The 19,608-nt window shown below is 37.7% G+C and overlaps 2 protein-coding genes across 3 annotated transcripts; one reads left to right on the top strand and one right to left on the bottom strand.

Annotated features, from left to right (window-relative positions):
- Positions 1 to 466: 466 nt before the first annotated feature.
- LOC107824919 (65-kDa microtubule-associated protein 6) lies at positions 467 to 8,121 on the bottom strand. 2 transcript variants are annotated; one of them, XM_075233391.1, is made up of 12 exons: positions 7,098 to 8,121; positions 5,707 to 5,910; positions 4,815 to 5,078; positions 4,336 to 4,551; positions 4,114 to 4,269; positions 3,621 to 3,780; positions 3,384 to 3,535; positions 3,141 to 3,228; positions 1,793 to 1,866; positions 1,638 to 1,712; positions 1,166 to 1,518; positions 467 to 873 (listed from the first exon to the last, which is right to left on the bottom strand). In XM_075233391.1, exons 1-11 carry the CDS (start codon positions 7,176 to 7,178, stop codon positions 1,183 to 1,185), a joined length of 1,806 nt encoding a protein of 601 aa, XP_075089492.1. In that variant the 5' UTR covers positions 7,179 to 8,121; the 3' UTR covers positions 467 to 873; positions 1,166 to 1,182. The 2 variants fall into 2 exon arrangements, with proteins under 2 accessions (XP_075089492.1, XP_075089493.1); XM_075233392.1 differs by having other exon boundaries at positions 467 to 861; positions 7,098 to 8,113.
- A 9,838-nt stretch (positions 8,122 to 17,959) lies between these two features.
- LOC142170443 (uncharacterized) lies at positions 17,960 to 18,811 on the top strand. Its single transcript, XM_075232352.1, has 2 exons — positions 17,960 to 18,078; positions 18,136 to 18,811. Exons 1-2 carry the CDS (start codon positions 17,960 to 17,962, stop codon positions 18,809 to 18,811), a joined length of 795 nt encoding a protein of 264 aa, XP_075088453.1.
- The last annotated feature ends 797 nt before the right edge of the window (positions 18,812 to 19,608 follow it).

Here is a 19,608-nt window from a genome sequence, read left to right as displayed (position 1 = left end):
GTGTCAAGCCTAGCTTCATTGTGTTCCATATCTGGAGTTAATTTCTCAATTATCATCCAACTTATAATTTTTATTTACCAAGTCATTGAATTTATTTTGTACTTTAAGATCATTGATGTGTTGTATTGGCTATTTGTATGTTTCTCTCTCTTAAGTCTTTGCATTTTTGCAGAAATGCATAGTAAGGCTACGTAAATAGATCCTTGTGGTCCGACCCTTTCTCGAATACAATGCATAGTGGAAGCTTAGTACCTGGGTTGTCCTTTATTTCTCTCTTTAGTCTACCATCCTCCTCCCCCTTTTTCAATGAATGACATTATTTTCCTGTATTTTAAACTATTACAAGCTAAGCAATTTCAATTACATTAAAAGGTCCAAGGTTAAAACGTCCAAACACCAACTGATTATCAGTAATTCATTAAGAGAATTAAATTTCACCCAAACAAACATGAGTAAGAATGATCAATGAACATTTTAATGGTACAAGCTTTATTGGCAGCTAGAAATTTAAGAGGTCCTAAATTACACAATCCAAAAAATAAGAAGAGTTCCTAATCAAATCATAGCAATCACATTCCACTATATGTACATGCAAATGACTAACAAAGAGAAAATATTCAAGGTACATATTGGTCAGTGAGCTTCTATTCAAACAGAGAACTTCCATATCACTAATATATCCACAACAATCTATATAGTAACCAGCAAAGTCACTAACAAAAAAAGTTACCAAGTGCCAGAACTGCCCAACACTTTACAGCATTACAGTAGTGTACAATCCCTTCAGTATTCACATGTTCTAAGGTATATCCTTCTTCTGTTATGTTGCCTTGGAATTAGGAAGATTACGCGATCATCTCCCTGCAAAGACATCTGAGTATAACGTGAAACTTAACAAGTGTTAAAAACTTCTATGCATTTTTCATGCACTTAAAAATTAATAAGTTAAGACATTACAGCATAATAAGAGGAGATCACAGAAGAGGCAACGAAAAAACAGTGACAGGATCGCCAACTCCTTGTTTGCTTAAGTTATCAAGGATGCAATTCTTATCTTCAAACATCTTAAAAGATGATCTTGAAGTCCCAAAGTTTCACAGCGAATTTTGACATGTTAAAATTTCCAAAGTTCGACGAAGTACATCAAACAAAGGGAAAGACTTACCTACTCAAGTTGTGAATTCAGCCTTGAGGCGGGGACTCTGGCTCAGAACCGCCAATGGAAGAAAATGACATGGTATCTTCCTTTGCTATGGCCACAAAGTTGAGGGGGGCAGTAGATAGTCTTCGCATTTCCTTGAAATAGGTATTCTGCCGCCCAGAGTAGGAACGGGGTGTTGAAAGCTCTGGAGTTGCACAACCAACTGAGTTCCGGCGTGGTGAGGGGGTGACTGACCCATTTCCATTTGCATGGTATCCATTCGTTTTCCTAAAGCTGCTGCTTCTTCTCGGACTAGGTCTAGAACCATATATAGATTCCTTCTCTGCCAGCAGCATATCTTGGAGTTTCTTTTGATCCTGTGTAAAAGAAAAGATAATAGATTTCAATGAGTTTTTGATATTATGCATTCCCTTACATACATACGCTTCATCTACCAAATCAGCATTTATTAGTATATGGGGGTATTTGAAAATACCCGAGCCCGTTTCTTCTCCTCTTCTTTCTGATGTCGACTAACTTTGTAATCCTCCAATATTGACACCAATCTCACCTACAAGTAAACCAAGTGCACTTGATCGACGGTAACAACAAAAAAATAATCTAGCAATATGTAGCTGCAAAAGAACTCACCCCATCGTACAGAAACAACTTCTGTTTCTCATCTTCCCAAGCTAGTGTCTTGATAATCAAACTGTCAACCATACCTGAGTATAAAAAGACATTGAGTTCCATTTATACTAAGCCTGTGTAATCGGGCCGGTCTGACCCGTTTCCAGCCCGCTTCAACCCGCTTCAGCCCGCTACTGTTCGCTATTGGGCGGGTTGTGGACGTTCATGTTCTGGTTAACGGTGCACCGAACCCGCTAAGCCCGTGACCCGTTAACGGGCTGCAGCCCGTTATGAGCCCGTTTACCGTTGCTGAATTATTATTTTTTAAAAATTATTTGGACCGTTGCCAACGGTCAAATTGAGAAATGACTGTTGGGGAACGGCCAGATTTTGCAGAAATGGCCATTTCGGCCTCCCCCATTAAAAATATAGCCCTCCCACCCCTAATAATTAAAAAAATTACATTTTTAACCTTTTAAAACCTATAAATAGCCCCCCTTCTTTATTTTTTCTCACAATTCACTCTCTTTCTAGTTACTACTCTAATTCTCTCTCAATTTCTCCCTTGATATTATTGTTGTTAAATTCTCAATTCAAGACTTCAAGTTAAATCATGCCCCGTAATTCTAGAGTGCGCTCATATGTTTGGGAACACTTTGATGTGGTAGAAGAAAATGAAGAAGCTCAAAAAGTAAAGTGCAAGAACTGTGTTCTAGTCTTAAATCTTCGTCCAAAGTGTGGCACAGGCTCTTTAAGGAGGCATATCAAGAGTTGTCTTGAGCGTACTCCAGAAATTCGTATTTTAAGTTAATTTGAGACAATTTGTGTTATTTTAAAATTATTAGACGTATTTATGCTTAATGTTTTAGTTTGTTAGATTAATTTGAATTTTGAAGTATTATTAATTTATTATGCATGAAAATTTAGTTTCTCTTTTTTCGTTCAATTTTATAAATAATTTGCCTATTGGTCTTATTAAATAATTTGTTGTAGCCACTTACTTTCTAATTTCAATTTTATAATTTTAAAATACAAATTTCAAATATAAAACTTTAAACTTCAAAGTTTAATTTTACGTCTTAAAAGTTTGCAAATATTTAAGTATCAATAACATTGAATAAGAAAAATAAAATTTTATTTAAGAAAAAAAAGTAGCCAGGCCCGCCCGAACCCGAACGGGCCCTAAAAACCCGAAATTTCCCAACCCGCCCCCAGCCCGTTATCCCAGCCCGCTAAACAGCCCGCCCGCTAACCGAACGAGCTGGAGTTTTTCCCGTTCAGCCCGTCCCAGCCCGCCCGATAAACACCTATAATTTATACTAATGATCCAGGATTATATGACACCAATGAATGCGCTAGAGTAGAATACCTGGAATCTTAGTCACTGTAATTCTTGCTCGTTCTGCCCGCTTTAGATTTATGTGAGCACCTCTTCCACCACTGTAACGTGTATGATCCTGATAATCAAAAACTAATCAAACTTTTGCCGATGTAAATTTTTTGTCAACAATAAAAGTAAAAGGTACTAGAAGCATCGGTCAGTAGGGAATGGAGATTTTAGATCAGCTAATATCATTGGCTACATGAAATCAATTACTTAGATTTTACTTACCCGGTTATAATCTTCAAGCCAGTTTTCCTCATCACATGCTGAAAGCCACCGCTCTATCCTATCCATAATTTCTTTTCGGCTTAAAGCTTCGTCCTTCACATTGTTTATTTGTGCTTCAATATTTGCTAGGAGTTCACAAGGGTCCACAAGACCTTCAAATGGAGATTGGATTCATTTCTGTGCATTGAAAGTTCAGATGAACAGAGCATTTAATGAATCTAAGATCAGATGACTTACCAGAGTCAATCATTGCACTGGATTTATCAGCAGCAGTACTTTGATCAGGTTGAATATGGGTTTTGTAGCATAAGTCCTCCAATTCTGCCCTCCTTTTCATGACCAACTCCTTCATCCTGCTTGCTTTCAATTTGTTGAGCCTCTCAACTTCTGCTGATACCTATCAATGTCAAACCAATGTAATAGACAAATTCAAATTTCTAGTCAGCCTTTGAATTCATCAACCTCAAGTGATCACTACTTGAGCATATTCGCCATTTGAGTACATATGTATATATGCACATACTACTGGTTGCATTTCTGCAAAATCAGTCCAGCAAACTGGTATATGCACTCTCTTCTTCGATAATCGCTCACATTGGAATCATTCTTTGTGTCAAATCACTCGAGGAGAAAAGCAATGAGGGTGGAAATGAAACTTAACCAACAACAAAAAAAAGCAACAGAGCAAGAGATAGGGAAAAATTATAAGAGGTGGGAAGTGCTTGCAGACCTGTTGAATAACCTCTAATGAAAGTGCACCAGGCTCCACAACCTCTGATTCAGAAATATCAAGAACGGAAATGATCCTTGATAACTTACTCCTTTCTTCTCTCATTGTATCCATCAAGTTCCAAAGCTCAAACAGCGATCCCACCACATCCTTTAGCTGCATTATTGATGTGATTAGATAGGGAGTACATAAAAGACAGTACAATGCCGAGGAATATAATACCTTCTGATATCGAACTTTTCGTTCTGTTTTCAATCGAAGGATGGCCTGGTCTAGACCTTCCAATGTGCTGTCACTGATGTTTGTGTATTGTCCGGGGTTTGTCTCATGCAAGCTTGGATGCACAGTACTTACAGTATTGCTAAAATCCAGCCCAAGTACGCCGCAAAAAGTGTGAACCTCATTCACACTGTCCAGAACTCTTTGGATCCGCACAGACTGCATGCAGAAAAAATTATCTATTATTTAATTTGCTAAAAGAAAGACAACCGCAAAAATGCACCATTCATGATGGTTAACTCAGTGGCCTTTGACAGAAGAACATCCTCAGTTGAGGGTAACTCAGTCATTTAATATTGTAACTTTAAGAAACATGCCTGTCGCAATGTTTCTAAGATAAGCTTCAGCAGAAATGAAAATTGTAATCGGATTCTTTAAAAATATTAAAAAATAACACGAAACACAGTTTAGTCCATGCATACCTTCTCCTTTTGGAGAGCAAGTAGATGGGATTGGCACTCCGAGAGCTTTCTCATCGACAAGTCATGTTCTTCCAAGTTTAAGCTACTCAGAGAATTGACAATATTACAACACCCTGAAATCTCACCAGTTATTTTCTCAATTTGCGCCTTTATATCTCCGAACTGCTTAACTCTTTCATCTTTCTTAGCTCTTAAATCATCTACAAGAGGCATGATTAACCCAAGCTGCTCCTTCAGTGAAGCTGATTTTTTCTCTGACTGTATCTGTTTTAACCAGAAAAGCAGAATTAACAAGCAAAAAATAGGATCAGTTGTTCAAAAGGATTCCAGAAAGTTTTTCAAAAACCAAAACTGAAGTTGTTTGGTTCTAAAACAATATTTTCGTTTTGGAAAATAAGAAATCATGAGATGGATCATCCTATATATTTTCACACCAACAAAACTTGTGCAGTTTCGCCTTCCCATTTACGAGATCCACTTCTATTCAGAAGATTCTTGTTTGATAAGGTAATATCATCTCAATTTGAGATCTCTGTTATTGGGAAGATCTGCCCTTGATTTTGAAACCATAGGCTGTTCAATCACGCTAACTGCTTAAGAAAAGATACAACATAACAGTCCAGAAGAACTTCTGAGCCATACGGCAAAAGTAACAATAGCATCTACTATATCCATTTTGCACGAACTGGGGTATCACCAAAAATAAAGCTACAAGCAAGAAATCAGTTTATAGATATTTGGTGGATTTGATGAAAGTAAGTACCCTACCAAGAAGAAGAAGCAGTACTAGTACCATATGAAAGGAAATATATACACAAGGGGGAGAAGAGGGGTTTGGAAGATAAATCATTTATGATAAAAGCTTCCGCACTTGGAGAGAAGCATTCAATACCGGTGAATTAATGTTGATTTCGCCAAGAGCAGCCATTAAGGTAGCAAGCTCAGCTTCTTTAGCTGCAACAGATTGATGAAGACGTGCTTTTGCATTGGCCGCTTCTTCAACTTTTCTTCGATAGACTTCCCTACACTCTCTTTCCAGCTCCAACAGCATACGGTCTTTATCAGATTCGCTCTCTCCAATGTCGGTCCATATTTGCTGGACATCACATCAATACCGAGTCAATACATATTACACAGTTCAAGCACCAATGTTATGCAATTTCTCACATACATGGGAAACAGGAAAAACCTACTTGCTTCTTTTCCCTCCCAGAAGCCAGAAATCCCTTTAAAGATTCCCAGGCAGGCTAAGTCCCCTACTTAAGATTGAATTCATAAGGCTAATTTTATGTTGTCCCGAGGATTTGGTTAGGCCGACTACTATAGGTTAGCTACTTCTAGCTTCTATTGGCCCTTCCACTTTGGTGTAGCTTTAGTTTGTGTTCCTACTGTATGAACATATCAATTAAAGAGTGAGCAGTGCAAGCCCTTCTCTGCATCTTATTCAACCAGAATCCTATGCAGGACCTACATGAATTCTTGGATACAAAATGTTATCTTTTCTGCTAAAGGGGCAGCACGGTGCACGAAGCATCATGCATTCACACAGAGTCCGTGGTAGGACCGCACCCCAAAGGAATGTGGTGTAGGAAGCCTACCCTAATTGAAGTATTAGTGGTTGATTTTACGACTCGAACCTGTAACTTATAGGTCAATAAGGAGACGACTTTACCGTTATCTTTTCTGCTATCGTAAAATTCCAGTTGAAAACACAAACATAAGCTGAGCATTTATGGACTACTGTGAGAAAGATAAAAACAAAGAAAATATCCAGAATAAGTCAACATAAGCAGACCTGGACTTCATCATTCATAAACCATCCTATCATAAAATCCATTAGACTTTAACTTAAAGTTCAAAAACTAAACTACTACAATGATTCTATCTACTTGACAAGCCATGATTACTACCAAATCATTAAACAAACACACAGTAAATAGTTTTCTTAAAGCATAGACTACTGGTTCCTAGACTACCCAATATAGAGTTAACTCCAGTTTATTCACCACTGAGCATAACCCCACCTCAAAATCAGGTAAAAGGTCCAATCTTTTTCCAAAGCAAAGAAAACTGAAGAGAAATAAACCAAGAAAAGTAAATTATTTTTCGACAAGTACCATGAAAAAACAAAATTCAAGAACTATAAACAAACTTCCCCTATACAGAACATTCAGTCACAAGGATTTTCAGGCTTCAGACCAAGATACAAGAAAGACAAAAAACAAAACTTGAACAGTAAATTAGTAAAGTGAAGAAAAAAAGAAAGTGAGAGAGAAAAGAGACCTGCAGTTCTCTAAGTAAAGAGTGGCAACTAGAGCTTGTAAAACCAATATTGCTACAAGTAGGACTTCCAAAAGCCAGCATTTTTACTTTTAACCAATGATTATATCAATACCCCTCTTATCTTTCTCTAGCAAAAGCCACACAACAGCCTAAAAAAAGCTGATTCTTGAAAAATTTGTCCCTCAAGAAAGCTTCTCAAAAAACTCCAAAAATAGCTGACTAGTTTCTACTTTCAGTCCTTCAAGTCAACGACCAAAAAAGAAAGGACCAAGAAAGCAGTAGCAGCAACAACACTTGTTCTTGTCCATCTTCAGATCTGAAGCTTCCTTATACTCACAACCTCAAATTTTGCTAAAAGTTGTTGTTTCACCATGTTACAAACTACCAAAACTACAACTTTAGACTTGTTTTTTTTCTAAATGTTGTTGTTTCTTGGCTCCTTCATGCTTTTTACTTCATAAAAATATGGACTTTAAAAGAGGGTGTGAAGTGGGTACAAAGAAAGGTACTAAAAGGACAATAACAAAGAACAGCAACAACAAAGGACAGAAATGGATTTTACTTTTTATTAAGTAAAGAGAGAGGGGATAGAGAGAATAGTGAGGAAGAAAAGAGTGAATGAGATACTTTGGGGTTAGTGGGTGGGGCTAAAATGCGCCAATGCCGACGGATCTACGGGCATTAAGCTCGGACTTCAATGGTGGTTGGTTCAATGGTTCTCTCTTTCTCTTTCTCTCTCTGTGTGTGTGGAAGAAAAGGGAGGGAGTGAGCAGTGACGGAAAAACACAGCTTCTTATGTATTGTAGTTTTTATTTTTCAATTTTTTTGAAAATCTTTCAGGAATACTCGCATAGGCTATTCTTTGGATGCACACTCACACTGGACAATTTGTTCACTATGCAGTAGCTCCCAAATTTATATAAACCGCACTGCGAGGAGCTTTGATCGGGGAGATTGTTAGTGAGAAAAATTTTTCCTTTAGTGAGAAAAATTGTCCGATATTTTCATTGAGGTCTGACTATCCATTAATTCGGAATCTTATTACATAGTGTTCATTAAAAGAAAATTGTTTTTTACTAAACAAAAAATCTCATTTCTAAAATTTGAACATGCGGTCTTGATTAAGGGGTCGTTTGATATGAGGTATAAGAAGGTATAGGGTGGTATAAAAATTTAATACCACCTTAATATTTTGTTTGGTTAGCAAATCAGGTATAAGTTATTCCGGTGTTAATTTTAACACCAGGATAACTTATACCTTATAGAGGGTGGGATAATTAGCACCGGTATAACTTATACCTTCTTCTTAGAAATTATGCAATTGTCACTCTTAATATAACATACCAAACAGTGAATAAACAACAATCCCATCATAACTTATCCCAACATAACTTATACCAGCATAATTTATACCGGCATAAGGCGTATTCCAACCAAACGACCCCTAAGTGTTAAGGATCTTATACATCATATTATAATTTATAAGTGGTAATAACAATAATAATATACTCAGTATAATCTCATATAGTGAGATCTTGGGAAGGTAATGTGTAAGCAAAACCTTACGTCTACCTTAGGAGATAGAAACGATGTTTCCAATAGACCCTCGCCATATTATAAGTGGTAGTAATGGAGTACAGTCAGATCTCTCTATAGCAGCATTCCTATATAACAATCATTCACTATAAAAGCCAAGTTTTCCTTAGAAATCGAGTTTTTAAGTTATATTTTACCTCCCTATAACAACTGTTTACCTATAACATCAACAACCATATTTGTAGCAGAACGCTCTTTGTAAAATTATCCATCTATAACCTATATATAAAATCTTTAAGATTATTAATAATAATTCTAAAAAAATGCACACTCTTTTCCAAAGTTTCTATCTCGCATAAGACATAAAATTTGGAGATATGCACATGATATATTTTATATTTTTCATTAGATATCTTTTTGCTGAAAATTTGCACACGAATATTTGTCACTTCAAGCATTATATCGGTAGTAAGAGAATGAAATCTATAAAACATCTACAATTATAAAGTTCTTTCATCAATCTTGAAAGAATTTATATTCCTAATAGCTTTAAAATATGTCTTAGAGTTTAAATCTTTGTATGCTTAGTTACAAATTTTATTAATAATGTATTAACTTTATTCAATATATACCTAGTGAAATATGCATATCTTTTGAGATTTTAAATTTGAAGAATTTTCTTATCTTTTATATGTAACATTAAAATAAAATTAATTTTTGGATAAGTTTTATCTATAACAACCAAAAAATATTAAAACATCAAATGTCGTTATATGTGTATAATAACTATTCGCTATAAAAGTCAAAAAATATCGAAATAAATAAGGCTATTATAGAGAAGTTTGACTGTATATGTTATTACATGTGAAGTACTTTTTTCTTTTTTTTGGCTTGAATGTGAAGTACTTGCATTAACTATTCGTCTATTTTGTTTACTAGTAAAAGAATCAGTTTATCTTTTATGGTGTACATGCAGTAAGGATTAGATATTAGTACGATATTTTCTATTCTATATTTGTTAGCCGTTACGACTCCTTTTTATATATTTGAGGTATTTTTTCTCACAAGTCTCACCAAGTTTAGGAGTTACACAAAAAAAGAAGTGTGTAATAGCCTGTTTGGCCAAGCTGGAGAAATCAGCTTATTTTGAGAAGTGCTTTTGAAAAAAAATACTTTTGGAGAGAATCAGTTTGTGTTTGGCTAATCAGTCTGAAAAGCACTTTTGAGAAATAATTTATGTTTGGCCAAACTTTTTAGAAAGTACTTTTAAGTGTCAAATTACGAATAAGGACATGAATAGATTTACTTAATAATTAATATTATAAGTAAATAAATAATATCAAAATTTTGTTATTACATGCAATAATTAAAAAAATTCATTTTATTTAAGTAAAATATGAAAATAAAATTAAAAAGTACTTAATTCTTTTAATATAAGTTAAATATATTAAAATTCCTTCAACAAATATAAAAGCATTCACCCCTAAAGTCACTATATATTAGAAAGTTTCCTAAAAATAAGAAGAAATATTTATAAATTAATATCCTAAGTATTAGGTTTAAGGGTTATTTTGGTATATACTATATTTTGTTAAGGGTATTTTAGGTAAGAAGAAAAGTCAAAACTGCTTCTGTTTCTGCTTTTGGAAAGAAACTACTTTTTTCTGCTTCTCTGAAACTGCTTCTGCTTCTTCCCAAAAGCACTTTTTTCCCAAATAAGCTTGGTCAAACACCTCAAATTAGGAAAAGAAAAGTGTTTTTGGAAGGAAAAAAAAAGCATTTTTTTGTCTTGAGAAGCTTGGCCAAACAAGCTATAAGTAGCATACTAATAATAAAGAGTTTAAACTATACATATTAATATTCTAAAAAGTTATATATTATCATGTCATATTTACTTGTTAAATCACGGACATATTTTATTTTTAAAATTATAAATTTCATTTTTTGTGGAGTCACGTTGATATTTTTTACGTGACTCATATAAAATCTTTACTCTATCCATGCATATGAGCTAATCAATAGTAAATTAGATAACGTCGCCAAGATTTGAAAAGAAACATATTAAAAATTCAATTATGAAGATTTAACAAAAGTTAAGAGATGAAATTTTTTCAGATGAATTGTCCATCAAAATCACTTTTATCAAAATTGAGAATATGTGATATTAGTCACTTATTTTTATTTGCAACATTCTCAATTTCTAAGTTATAATCAATGAAGAGGTTTTGAAGAGTAATTCGAATTACGAAATGACTTTTGAGGATCTATAAGGCTAATTACATATGATTGCATGTGGGATGATCCTTGTATGTTGGATATTGGTCATATCTTAGCATATGTTCGGATGCTTAAGTCATAAGCCCATGAGACACGAGTCTGATATGTCTATCTTAGGGGATTTTACGAGTGCATCATCCAAGAAAAAGTCTTAATTTTGCCTTTTAAAACATTGATACTACATAAATTGTTATATAATGATAATCTAAGAATAAGAATTATTATGGGTGAATAACATTATATAAAGTGTTATATGTTGACTAATGATACACGGATTGTCATGTAAAGATTGTTTAATTTTCTACTAAAAAAAGATTGTTTACTTCTAGGCCTAGCACGTATTACTTCACATATTGATGATATATGTAGTTGTTCCACATTTTATATCACATAAAATAATGTATAGATTTCTGAATAAGTTATGATTTATGCTAATTATAGTAATATAAATTTTAGAAAAATATATAAGTTGCTCTTTAAACTTCCTCGAAAAAATTATTTATATATTGACGACCGTTTACGCTTATTCTTGTTTATTTAAAGAGAGTAAAAATAGTGTCTCTTTCAAATTTTAAATATTTTTCTTTTCAAGCCAATGATGTAAAGTTGTAAAACCATGTGATTCATAAATAGATGAAATCCAAATTCCAACCTGAAATTCAGAAAAGACACAATTTTTCAGTTTGCCCCTCCTCTTAAATTCGGGTGCTGTGCAAATTCCAATTTATAAATAAACTGTGAGCTTCACGTACCATTAAAGCGCGTGAGCAATAGAATCTATCTGATAGAAATCCAGTAGTGACCCAGCTGTTAAGAAGTACACTTCAAGGCCGAAACTTTCAATAAATTATACTGTAACCCCCAATTAATTTAATCTACATGGTCTCCATAGCTTGATGTTTTTCCTCACAAAAAAAAATTGAAAATCAGAAGACCTCGGGTTGAGATCTCAGCTAAGATAAAAATACTAAGTAATTTCTTCTTATTTATCCCGACCTTGATGGATAAAGCTAACGAACATCATAATTATAAGAAAATATTATGAGGCACTAAAATAAATATATGCCCTCAAGATTTTCTCGAATTGCTAAGAAAATTTACCTTTTGATCCCATCATTCAATATAGGGGTAACAAAGGAGAAGAAAAGCAGTTCCTTATTTATGGTAAATGCAATTATTTTCATACTTTCCAACCATAACCTTTTAGTATATGATTATTGCTAAAGTTATTCTTCTTTTTTAACAAATCACTTTTTGGTTGCCCACCTTTAGCTTTCTTTTAATTACTGTAGTTTCTAGTTTGCATAAAGTAAGTATTTGCTAGTGATTTTGGACTAATTGAGTAATATCTATTCTGCTTTCAAAGTTGCACCCAATATATGTTCGAAATGCCACTACTTTATAGACTATTTAAGTTACTGGGTTCGAAATTTATATTTGTACATATTTAATAAAAAATTTAAACACATATTAATTAGGGTCGAACCATAAGTTGATAAGTTTAGTCAAACTCATAGCTTATATGCTAACTCCGCGCTTGCTTTAGAATTTCTTCCAAGTGTATACTTTTTGAAAGTGTTTCAGTTAATTAATCATTACTTATAGCTCTAAAGTTAAAGTAGCATTTAAAAAATGACAAGCATATGATTCTCTACCAATCATGATCAACATGATATAATTTCAGGTGGTAAAGAATTTTCGAAAGTGAAGAGCATCCAAACTTAAGCAAAACTAAGAAGCCGACAATATTTTTAGAATTAAAAAAAGAAGTTAATATAAGTTTATAATTATAGCATTTAACTTCGATACAAATGGCAACATAATATTTTTTTTATACTATTAGATCACCCAAGTGTATAGGTCCAAATTTGGACGACCACGACTATTGACGAATACGACAAGAGACGAGATCTTCACGACACGATATCATGTGGTCGTTGAAGACGGTGACGATCGACAGCGGCTAAATGACGCTGACCTTTGCAGTAACATAAGCCCAACATGAGGCAGTAGAAATATACTTTCAAATATTCTCTATGATATGTCTTTTAGGGTTCAGGAGGGGATTGTCCCTTATATATATTGAGTAAAAACCCTTGTAAAGGAGAAGACTTTTGGCTAAGAACACCTATTGTAATATCTTCCTACGTTCAAGGTTGGCATATTTGACGCTTAATCACTCAGTTTCATGAGATCAAGAAATACTATCCACCTTATTCATCCCTTGTATCTTTTATTCTAGAGTTTATTATACTTAGGTGAGATTTGCCTCTCCATCTTCTTTAATTAATTTAATCAAAAAGATCTCAATATCTATTGGGTCAAACAATTTGGCGCCATCTGTGGAGATTTCTTTAGCTAAGATTATAGTTTCATCTAGACTCCTGAAAGGGATAATCACTTCTTCCGAGCTTGGCAAACCACCAATGGCAGAGAAAGGAGATGCAAGGCAAAAAGCCATAGTAGGCGTCACAACCAACCTCTTAGACACCATCAATGAAGACAGCAGAGAGGACAACGAAAATGAAACACCAAACACCACACCCCGAGGGAGACACTTCACCTCCCCCGCACGAAAGCGTGATTGCTTCACGCGAAAGGGAAGTCTCCCCATCTGCAATAGGAGAGGCACCACTGGTAGCAAGAAGAATGATGGAAGAATGGTTAACAAGTGCTCTGAACATCATACTTGATAAATCCGCCTAAAGGGATAATAGGAATATGGCACATGCAGATGTCACGATAAACGAGGGTGAGCAAGACGCCCTCCGTACAGGTAACACTTATGTTACTAATGGCGCAGGCAATGATACGCTTGCAGCCGTTTTCAAGAAAATGGAGGAGATGGAAAATGAGAGTAAGGCACTTCATGACCAAATGAAGGAACACCAAGAGAGAGTTGACAAAATACTAGGCGCTCCAAAGTTGCTGCCAAAATGCGATGTTGGTCGATTCATCGAGCAACCATACAGTGAATAAGCGCCCCCTATACCATTCCAAAAACCTTCAAAATGTTGTCCTACTTAAATATATATGATGGTACTACCAATCCAGAAGACCACATCATTCACTACGTTACAGTCGTAAAGGCAACGATCTCTCAAAAGAACAGGTACCATCGGTGCTGTTGAAAAATTTCGGCAAAACCTTAACAGGGGGAGCCTTGACGTGGTACTCTCAACTACCAGCACGCTCGATAGCAACATTCGAGGAAATCGCAGACAAATTCGTCACTGCCCATGCAGGAGCCAAAAAGGCAGAGGCTAGGGTAAATGATATATTTGCTATAAGACAGATGCAGGGCGAGAGACTCAGGGACTTCTTAGCTCGGTTCAACAGGGTGAGAATGAGCTTACCGAATGTGTTAGAAGGAATGACAGTAGCAGCCTTCCAGAACGGATTAAACAGAAATGGGTCGAGAGCGACCAGAAAATGGCTAAGTAGGCTCATGAAATACCCTACAACTACTTGGGAAGAAATTCATAACGCCTACTGCGCCGAGGTACGAGCCAACGAGGACGATCTAAATGGCTTGACCCAACGGTTAACGTCACTTCAAACTGAAGCAAGGAAAGATTGTCGCAGCAACAGTCGAAGAGATCAGTCGGGGTCCCGCCCCGGTCGGGAAAGGCATCAACCCTACGTCAGGACGTCTGCCCCGCCTCTACCAGGGCGCACAGATACACCTCCTCGATATATGACACTATATCGACACGAGAAAGGTATGCTTCCACTTCTATCCATTCATAATTTTTGTGTTTCTCCTTCAGAAATAGTGTACGCCCTAGAGAAACTCGGTCCAAAGGTGCAATGGCCGCAAAAGATAAGGCCAGACCCCAACACTCGAAAGTCAAGTGCTTTCTGCAAATTTCATTAAGAAACAGGTCACAAAACCGAAGATTACATAGGGTTGCGACATAAAGTAGTACGAATGCTAAACGAGGATCACCTAAAGGATCTGCTGAGCGATCGAGGATGGACTAACTTCGCCCGCGGACGCTAACAGCCCGAAGGACCTCCAAAACCAACTTCTCCCGCTTGCACCATACAGATGATCATCGGCGGGGGCGATGGCGCAACGATCAATCATGTCAAGTTCACCACCATACATAAACTCAACGATCAATCACCCACGAACAGTATGATGACCTCGAAGACAGTATCATCTTCGATAAGTCAGATGCCGACGGTTGGTCTTTCCCTCACTATGATGATCTTGTTATCATTTTACGTATCACAGATACTGGTGTAAAAAGAATAATGGTAGATAACGGGGGTGGCGCGTGTATTATCCATCCTCGAGTCCTCGTGCAAATGAGACTCGAAGATAAAATAATATCGCGTTGTATAATGCTAACAGGTTTTAATAATGCAGTTGAACGGACTTCTGGAGAGAGAGTGCTACCCGTCCTAGCCAGAGGAGTCACCCTAGAAACAAAATTTCACATCATGAACCAGGAAACAACTTACAATGCCATCATAGGGCGTCCATAGATACACACCATGCGAGCGGTCCCTTCCAATCTCTATTAAGTGATCAAGTTTCCTACCCCATGGAGAATATTCAGCATTCGAGGGAGCAACGTACCGCACAAGAATGCTATCGCATCGCCCAAGATTGCGCACATACCCAACAACTCAAAGGAGAAAATGAGGAAGCATACAAATCAGCAATGTCGGGAGCCAAACTTGACGTGTGGACTGATGTTATCAAAAACCCCAACATCATGGAAGCATCCGAATCAACGATAGAAAATCTTGATCCTGTCCTGCTAGACGACAACAACAGCACAAAAAAGGCTTATATTGGGCACAACCTCTCGGAACCAGGTAAGTTTAATAAGTTCTTGACTGACCATGCCGATCTGTTTGCCTTCTCCCATGCAGATATACTGGGCATCCCAAAAGATATCACCACCCATAAGTTAAACGTCGACCCCCTTTACCCGCTGGTGTGACAAATGAGAAGGAAGTTCAACGTTGCACTCAACGAAGCCATCAGCGAAGAGGTCGATAAGCTTCTCACAACTGGCTCCGTCTGGGAATCGAAATATCCTCAATGCGTCGCCAATATGGTCATGGTGAAAAAGAAAAACGAAAAGTGGCGGATGTGTGTAGATTTCACGGATCTAAACAAGGCATGTCCGAAAGATTCTTTTCCATTGCCACACATCGACCAGCTCATCGACGCAACAGCAGGACACGAGTTGCTAAGCTTCTTGGATGCCTATTCGGGTTACAATCAGATCCTCATGGAAGAAGAAGACTAGGAGAAAACCACTTTCATCACTCTCCAAGGAACATACTGCTATAAAGTGATGCCGTTCGGACTAAAGAATCAGCGGGCGACATATCATAGATTGATCACCAAAATTTTCAAAAAACAACTCGGTAAAACAATGGAAGTCTACATCGACGATATGCTGGTTAAGTCGAAAAGGAAATAAGATCATATCGGTCATCTGAAGGAAGCCTTCGACATATTAAGACGGTACGACATGAAACTAAACCCTGAAAAAAGTGCCTTCGACATAAGCTCGGGAAAGTTCCTCGGTTTTCTAGTGTCACAAAGAGGCATCGAGGTCAACCCAAAACAGATTAAGGCCATCGAAGGAATACCTAAAACACTGACCAGCAAAAAACAGGTACAAAAATTGACGGGACAGATAGCCGCCTTGTCGAGGTTCATCTCACGGTCATCAAATAGGTGCCATAAGTTCTTTAATGTATTAAGAAAAGACAATGGGCTCCAGTAGAATGCAAAATGCAGAATGCATCGATGCCCTAAGGAAACTAAAAGAGTACTTGTCTTCGCCACCCTTACTTGCCAAAGCAGACCCAGGCGAGTGCCTCCTAGTCTACCTAGCTGTATCCGAAGTCGCGGTAAGTGCAGTTCTAGTCCGAGAAAACCAAGGTACGCAATCTCCAAGTTATCATATCAACAAAACCTTACTTGATGCCGAAACAAGGTACCCCCACCTTGAAAAACTGGCTCTGGCGCTAGTCGTAGCTTCACGAAAGCTTAGACCATATTTTCAGTGTCATCTCATAAAGTTGGTGACAACCTTTCTTCTTAGGAGTATCCTGCACAAACCCAAATTATCGGGTCGGCTGGCCAAATGGGACATAGAACGGAGCGAGCATGATATAATATATCAACCATGAACCGCAATAAAGTCGTAAGTGCTCGCCGACTTCGTTGCCGATTTTAGCGTAGAGATACTGTCCGAAGTCGAACAAGAAGTGCTTCGCACTCCATTTGAGCGATCCAACCTTGGGTCCTCTACACCGATGGCGCGTCCAACGCATTGGGATGGGGACTGGGACTTGTACTCGAAGTCCCAACGGGCGAAGTAATTCGTCAATCTGTATGATGCCTTGAAATGACTAACAATGAGGCCGAATATGAGGCCGTAATTGCAGGATTAAAATTGGCCCTGAAGTATGGTGCTCGGCGGGTCATCCTCCGCTACGACTCTCAACTCGTTGTGAATCAAGTTACTGGGACTTTCCAAATTACGGAGTAAAGGTTGCGGAAATACCAGTCCGAAATCCATAAACTGCTGCTAGAATTCGACGAATGCCGATTCGAGCAAATACCCGAGAACAAAACATCAAAGCAGACAGTCTCACCAAGCTGGCAGCAACAACTAAAATCATCACCAAGTAGAACGTGGTCACGCTCCTCTACTCATTAATAGACCAAGTTGAGATACATTCCATAAATTTAACTTGGGACTGGCATAATCGCATCATATCATATCTACAGGAAGGAACATTCCCACAAGAAAAAAAAAAGCTAAAAAGCTCCAAATACAAGCGGCCAGATACAGTCTCATAAACTACAACCTTTACAAAAGGATGTTCGGTGTCCCGTTAGCCAAATACCTTGGACCAAATCAGACAAGGCGTGTGCTCGAAGAGGTACACGAAGGCCATTGTGGCTCCCATACAGGCAACCAAGCCCTCGTTAGGTATCTTATTCGTGCAGGATACTACTAGACCACTATGAAAAAAGACGCCGCGGAGTACGTCAAGAAATGTGAGCAATGCCAGAAATGTGCCCCTATGATACACTAGGCGGGAGAACTCCTGCATTCCATCACCTCTCCATGGCCATTTATAAAATGGGGGATGGATATCGTCAGGCCCCTCCCAGTAGGGCGAGGTAAGATACGTTTCCTTTTGGTTTTAACTGACTATTTTTTCAAATGGGTGGAAGCAGGTGCATCACTCAAATACGTGAACAAGAAGTCATCACGTTCAACTGTAAAAACATAATATGCCGCTTTGGCATCCCCAAAGAAATCAATTGCGACAACAGACCCCAGTTTGTCGGGAAAAAGATGACTGAGTTCTTCGAAAAATGGCATATCAAGCGGATACTCTCCATGCCATATCATCCTGCCGGCAACGGTCAAGAGAAATCCTCCAATAAAATAATATTAAACATATTAAAGAAAAAGCTTGAAGATTCCAAAGGGCTATGGCCGGAACTGCTATCGGAGGTTCTATGGGCCTACCGCACAACGTCGAAGACCAGCGCAGGTGAGACGTTGTATTCATTGGTCTACGGCACCGATGCAGTCATACCTGTTGAGGTCAGGGAACCTAGCCCGAGATATTCCAATAAGAGTGGATCAAGCAACTACGAAAGTAGGTTACAAGACCTGGATGAGGTTGAAGAACAAAGGGATATGGCACACATAAGAATGGTGGCCCAAAAACAACAAGCAGAAAGGTACTATAACAAGAAGGCCAAAGTACGACCACTCAGAGTCGGGGACTACGTACTAAAGTCCAAAATGCAAGCAGCGAAGGACCCGAATGAAGGGAAACTGGGAACAAATTGGGACGGGTTGTACAAAATCACAGCAGCAGCAAGTAAAGGAGCATTCTAACTAGAAATAATGGAAGGAAAACTATTACAAAATAACTGGAATGTCACCCACCTCAAGTACTTCCACTTCTGAAACAAGACGCAACACAAGTCTTACTCTCTTTCCCTCGCCCGGGTTTTGTCCCAATCGAGTTTTCTCGGGGAGTTTTTTAATGAGGCAACGAGGGGGACATCTCGAGTTCGAAGTATTGTTCATTGCCCCGCCTACCGATTACATCCCCAGGCCGAGCAATGAAGGGACTAGATATAATCTCCATTATATGTACGAAATCGACATGTATATCCGACATATGAATAAAATCACTCCATTATGTATACGAAATGAACACACGTCTCCAATGTATGAATGAAACTGTCATCCACGATACTCCAACAAATAAAATACAATGCCACCCTCACGACTGGATATTACTTTGGCGCCAGCTCGAAAGTAACATCCCAATGGCTAAGGCCATCGACAAAAAATGAGTTCGATATCATTTGAACCACGACGGGATATAATTCGGCGCCAGCTCGAAAGTAACATCCCAATGGCTAAGGCCATCGACAAAAAAAATTAGTTCGATATCACTCGAACCACGACGGGATATTACTTCGGCGCCAACTCAAAAGTAACATCCCAATGGCTAAGGCCATTGACAAAAAATGAGTTCGATATCACTCGAACCACGACATGATATTACTTCGGTGCCAGCTTGAAAGTAACATCCCAATGGCTAAGGCCATTGACAAAAAAAATGAGTTTGATATCACTCGAACCACGACGGGATATTACTTCGGTGCCAGCTCGAAAATAAC

The sequence above is a fragment of the Nicotiana tabacum genome, chromosome 16 (assembly GCF_000715075.1).
Source record: "Nicotiana tabacum cultivar K326 chromosome 16, ASM71507v2, whole genome shotgun sequence".
In the NCBI taxonomy this organism is placed as follows: domain Eukaryota; kingdom Viridiplantae; phylum Streptophyta; class Magnoliopsida; order Solanales; family Solanaceae; genus Nicotiana; species Nicotiana tabacum.
This window is presented reverse-complemented; position numbering and strand designations above follow the sequence as displayed.